General features: G+C 41.5%; 1 protein-coding gene across 1 annotated transcript; it reads left to right on the forward strand.

The window, feature by feature from the left end:
* Positions 1-1,792: 1,792 nt before the first annotated feature.
* Positions 1,793-2,731, forward strand: LOC103212131 (olfactory receptor 4B1). Its single transcript, XM_007958129.2, has one exon. The coding sequence runs from the start codon at positions 1,793-1,795 to the stop codon at positions 2,729-2,731; it is 939 nt and encodes a 312-aa protein (XP_007956320.2).
* The last annotated feature ends 3,100 nt before the right edge of the window (positions 2,732-5,831 follow it).

Raw genomic sequence — 5,831 nt, forward strand, 5'->3', positions numbered from 1 at the left:
ATATGATCTTGGATACACTCTCCATTTAGACATACATAATTGTTTAGCTTGTTCACCCATCTATCCGTCCCTATACCCATGTTTGCTTTCATTGATAACTCAGTATTGTATTTGCAAAGGGGTTCATATCATGGGCTAGCTTTTAGAGCACAGTTCTGATACACTTGAGGTCTCCATGAGCTGGAGTTGAATGGGTGGTAACTAACAATAACACAACAAAGTCCTTTCCATGTTTATTTCTTCTTCTTCTTCTTCTTTTTTTTTTTTTTGGTAAATTGCCTGTTTATATCCTCTTCTCACTTTCTGTGTATAATTCTTATAGATTTGTAAGATATTTTTTATATTGGGGTTATTAAGCCTTTGTCACATATGCTTTGAGTATTTTTCCCATTATGTTATTTGTTTAAGAATTTGTTTACTCTTTGTTTCTATCTGTCCACATCCAACACTTGTTTTCTATGTTGATTCTGCTCTTTGCCGTTCAGAGTGCATTTTCAGTTCTTCAACATTTTTCTACATTTCTGGGAAATTTAAGTATAAAATCAGAGATAAGACAAAAACGATGGGGATAAAAATGATAGAAGAGAAACAAAGTGTTCATACTGTTTCTTCTGTATTGTCATAGATCATATGTGGTGAGAAAGCTTCCTAAGGTGTGACCTTACCTTACTCTTTATTCTATAGGATATTGTTTTGAATTATACGATATTGCTAACTTGAGGTGCATATTGTGATCCACATTTTCCCTGCACACAGTGGGGTTGTTTAGATAAAGCAGAGGTTCTCACGGAGTATTTGTTGCAGTGAAGTAACTCAGAGCAACCCTCACTCTTGTTATTATGCACTGTGCTGCTCGTTACTTGCAGCCACAACAAGCTGTTCTGATTCTCATAATTCACTTTGTGTGATCTTGGGTAATAACCATATTTCTTAATTTTCTAATCTGTGAAATGTTATTTTTGTTGTTGTTGTTATGTGCCATCGAGTCGGCCCGACTCAAAGCAACCTCTCCTTGGGTTTCTGAGGCAGTATCACTACGGAAGTAGATTGCCCCATCTTCCTTCCTAGAAGTGGCTGGTGAGGTTGAACCGCCAGCCTTCTGGTTAGCAGTCAAGTGCCTTAGGCACTATGCTACCAGAGCTCCTTTCAATGCTGTATGAGTATGTATTAGCTAAATTAATGATTGTGTGATTAAACTGTTCTCCCCTGTAATAATTGGAATGAAAAGGAAAGAATATTCTCTTCTGAGACAACAGTGGAGTCCCTTGGTGGTGCAAATGTTCAATCCCTTGGCTGCTAACAGAGAGGTTGGCTGCTTGAGTCCATCCAGAGGCACCATGGTAGAAAGGCCTGGTGATCTACTTCTGAAAAAAGCAGCTGTTGAAAACCCTGTGGAGCCTAGTTCTTTGCTGGTACCATGAAGTTGGAACTGACTCAACCAAGAAAAAAAAAAACAAACAGAAAAAAGCCTCAAATCTGTTGTTGTGGAATGAATTCTGTCTCATAGAGACACTATACAATAGAGTAGAACTTCCCTGTAGGACCTCGAAGGCTGTAAATCTTTACAGGAACAGACTGCCACATCTTTCTCTTGAGGAGTGGCTGGTGAGTTTGAACTTCTGCCCTTGTGGTAAACAGCCAAATGCTTAACCAATGCACCAGCAGGGCTCCTTATTGACTCAGCAGCAACTTTTTGTTAAAATGCTATAAATGAGGTGAATTGAATTAATTACATTTTTTGTTTGTTTGTTTTATTGAAAACCTCTCATTCTCTAGTATCCAGCACACCTGAATGGGATCCATGGCCAGTACAAATAACGTGACTGAGTTGATTATCACTGGGCTTTTCCAGGATCCAGAGGTGCAGAGGGTGTGCTTTGTGGTGTTTCTTCCAGTGTACCTGGCCACAGTGGTGGGCAATGGCCTCATCGTGTTGACGGTCAGAGTCAGCAAGAGTCTGCATTCCCCCATGTACTTCTTCCTTAGCTACCTGTCCCTGGTGGAGATCAGTTACTCCTCTACTGTTGTCCCTAAGTTCATCACAGACTTACTCACCGAAATTAAAACCATCTCCCTGGAGGGCTGTTTGGTTCAGATATTCTTCTTCCACTTCTTTGGTGTGACAGAGATTCTCTTGCTCACCGTGATGGCTTATGACCGCTATGTGGCCATCTGCAAACCCCTGCACTACACAACCATCATGAGCCGGTCTGTGTGTCACCTTCTGCTGGCTGGTTCTTGGCTAGGGGGCATAATTCATTCCATGATTCAAATCTTTGTCACTGTCCAATTGCCCTTCTGTGGCCCCAATATAATTGACTACTACTTCTGTGACCTCCATCCCCTATTCAAGGTTGCCTGCACAGACACCTCTGTGGAGGGTGTTATTGTGTTGGCTAACAGTGGCTTAATCTCTGTCATATCCTTCGTCATCTTGGTATCCTCTTATATCATCATCTTGGTCCACCTGAGGAACCATTCTGCAGAGGGGAGGCACAAAGCTCTCTCCACCTGTGCTTCCCACATCACAGTGGTCATCTTATTCTTTGGACCTGCCATCTTCCTTTATATGAGACCCTCTTCCACCTTTACTGAGGATAAACTGGTGGCCATTTTCTACACAGTTATCACCCCCATGTTGAACCCTATCATCTATACACTCAGAAATGCAGAGGTGAAAAATGCTATGAGAAGATTGTGGGGCAAGAAAATAAATTCAGGAGTGGAGTGAAAATGAAAAGAAGAAAAACAACAACAACAACAACAACAACAAAAAAAACATGCACAAAGTGATTAATATATGACCTGATTTAATCATCCATGAAAGAATAGAGAAAAAAATTAACCCACTTATATTTTTTGTAGTATATTAAGTGAGCCACTTTCACTTTCTGGTACCAACCAGAGCCCTCTCATAGTTGTCATCATTTTTCAGAATGCTGAATATTGGACTACTTTACTTCTCTTCTTTGGTGGTATATAGAACAAAGTGCATAGTTTTAGGGAAAGACCACCTAGACTAGAATCCTAACATGGTCTGCTAACCATGTAATCTTGCAATCATTTACTTCATGTCTTGGTGTTAGCATGCTGTGGTATATGGAAATATTATGACACTTCAAGACAGGGTTGTGTTTCCTTTGGTGTCTCCTTACTGGTGGGACCTTGAGGGAGCCCTAGGAAGGCGTCTCTCCTTCACTGGTCACCCCTGACCCATTGACCTGGTCTCAGCGCTTGAAATTCTGCAATAGGAACTTCATTTCATGGGTGAGGGGCGTTGTGAGCAACAAATGTCTCTGGGTGGTGAAATACAATGAAACTACTATTAATCATTAATATTTTAATCTCATCACGTTTATAACACCCTCCTGTTTCTATGACTGAGGTAAAGAGAAGAATGCAGTGAGAAATACATTCAGTTATAAGTATAAAAGAACCTGATGAAAACTGGCTTCAGCCAAATCCAGCCTGCCACCTGTTTTGTATGGCCTCTGAGCTAAGAATGACTTTTACATTTTTAAATTATTGAAACAAATAGAAAAGGAACTATATTTTGCGACATATAAAGGTTATATGAAATTCAAATCCATAAATAAAGTTGAATGAACCACAGCCTTGCCCTTTATTTACATGTTATCTATGGCTGCTTTCATGCTACAGTGGTTTTCTTGAGAAGTTGTTTAAAATATTTGTTATCTGATCCTTTACAGGAAAAGGTTGCTGACCCCTGGTTTAAGCCATAAAATCATCTGTTGCTTATTCAACAAACATGAGGAGTGGAGGTCAGGGGTTCCAGGGTTAATTTGCTAATTCTGTGATGCTAGTTCCCTGGGTTAGTGCCTTGTCAATTCTTTTGTATGTCCCCTCATGACTACACAGGAGCTCTGGTGGTGCACTGCAAATGCCTGCTAACCAGAAGGCTGGCAGTTCAAATCCACCAGCCACTTCGTGGAAGGAAGATGGGGCAATCTACTTCCATTAAGATTTACTGCCTCAGAAACCCAATGGTGGTCCCTATGAGTTGAAATCGACCCGATGGCAGTGAGTTTTTTTTTTTTTTTTTTTCCTCATGACTACAAGATGGCTATAGCAGCCATTTTTATGTGAAGGGACAGAAGGCCTGCCTTTGTATGTTGGGAAATATTTCCCTGAAACTCTCCAACAAAATTCCTTTTATTTTTATTGGCCAGAACTAGGTCACATGTCCACCCCAAATCAGTTTGAGAAAGAGATTATTGGCAAAGGGAAATAGGATAATATTACAGGTTTAGACCAGTGTTGTGGATTGAATTGTGACCCCTAGAAAGATTTGAGGAGCACTGGTAGTGTAGTGCCTAAGGCACTTGACTGCTAACTAACCAGAAGGCTGGCGGTTCAAACCCACCAGCCACTCTTCGGAAGGAAGGTTGGGCAATCTACTTCCATAGTGATACTGCCTCAGAAACCCAAGGAAGGGTTGCTATGAGTCGGGTCCGACTCCACGGCACATAGCAACAACAACAACAACAACAACAACAGAAAGATACGTTGAAATACTAACCTCTGCACCAATGAATGTGACCTTTCTTGGGGAAATAGGGATTTTCTTTGGAGATGTTATGCGTTAAATTGAGGAAGGCACACTGGAGTAGGGTGGATTCTAATCCTACTCTCTTTTCAGTGGCATTTTATTAAAGAGGAAGACAGACACAGAGACAGTGATACACGTGGGGAAGACAGCAAGTCAGGATCCCTCTGCAACCCAAGGAATGCCAAGAAATGCCTCGGATCCCAGAAGTGGAAAGAAACAAGGAAAGATTTTTCCTTACAGTATACAGAGACAGAGGATAGTCCTAATGATGCCCTGAATTCAAACTTCTGGCCTCCAGTGCTGTGAAAAAAGGAATTTCTGTTTGCAATTCCCTCCACTTGTAGTATTTGGTTATAGTAGCTTGGGAAACTGCCACAACCAGGTACATTCCTTGTCCAGGCACATTGCTGCTTGACCACCATCAAGGTTCTGTCATTAAAGAAGGAGTGTCTGCCTCAGGGAGGTTAGCTGGAGGTGGTTTCTTGGGAGGTGACATCCCTGGGCATAGTGACATAGTTAAGAGATTTGTTTCTGGTGCCAGACTGACTGAAACTCAGCTGCCACTTAGTCACTGTGGGATCTCAGCCCACGACTAAACTCTCTGGATTCAGTTTCCTTGATATGCAAGTTTGAGGCCAAGTGCAAGCACTCTTTTCTTTAACATCACAGTTTTCCTGAGAGCAGGCACTGCTTTAATATTTCTCTCAGGAAGATAGAAAGGGGGCAGGGGGCATAGGATATGAAAGCCTGGAAGCTGTGAATAGGAAGAAAACCATCCTTGGAATCCTCAAGGCAGGGAATGGGGCTTGTTCACATATGTATCCCTGTCCCTAGAGTTCTGGGCCAAGTCACTATATGTAAATTTACCAAACAGCAAATTACTAATTTAAATGAGTTGCCACTTGGCTAACTTGCTGATTTTTTGATGCACTAAGAACACGTTTTATTAAGCCTTTATAAATTTTATAGCACTTGGTTTTGCTGACACCTGCGATGGGCAATGCCTGTGGAGGAAGTTTTGTGTATCTTGAGTTTCAGTTTCCTTGAAAACAATCAATATCCAGGATTTTATATATGTTTGTTCCTCTCTTCCAATGAGTAGTCTATCTGAGTACATGCCAAGATAAAAATTTGGGAGGTCCACTCACTGTGGAAAGGAGAAGGAGAAAACAAACGTGGGGAGCACCAGTGATCTGTGCACCAGTGTCAATCACATGCCAAACCCGGGTGTAGATTCAGGTGGTCTGGCTCCCAGCACAGA

Source organism: Orycteropus afer, unplaced genomic scaffold (assembly GCF_000298275.1).
Source record: "Orycteropus afer afer isolate SDZICR_OR568_19922 unplaced genomic scaffold, OryAfe1.0 scaffold00857, whole genome shotgun sequence".
Classification (NCBI taxonomy): Eukaryota; Metazoa; Chordata; class Mammalia; order Tubulidentata; family Orycteropodidae; genus Orycteropus; species Orycteropus afer.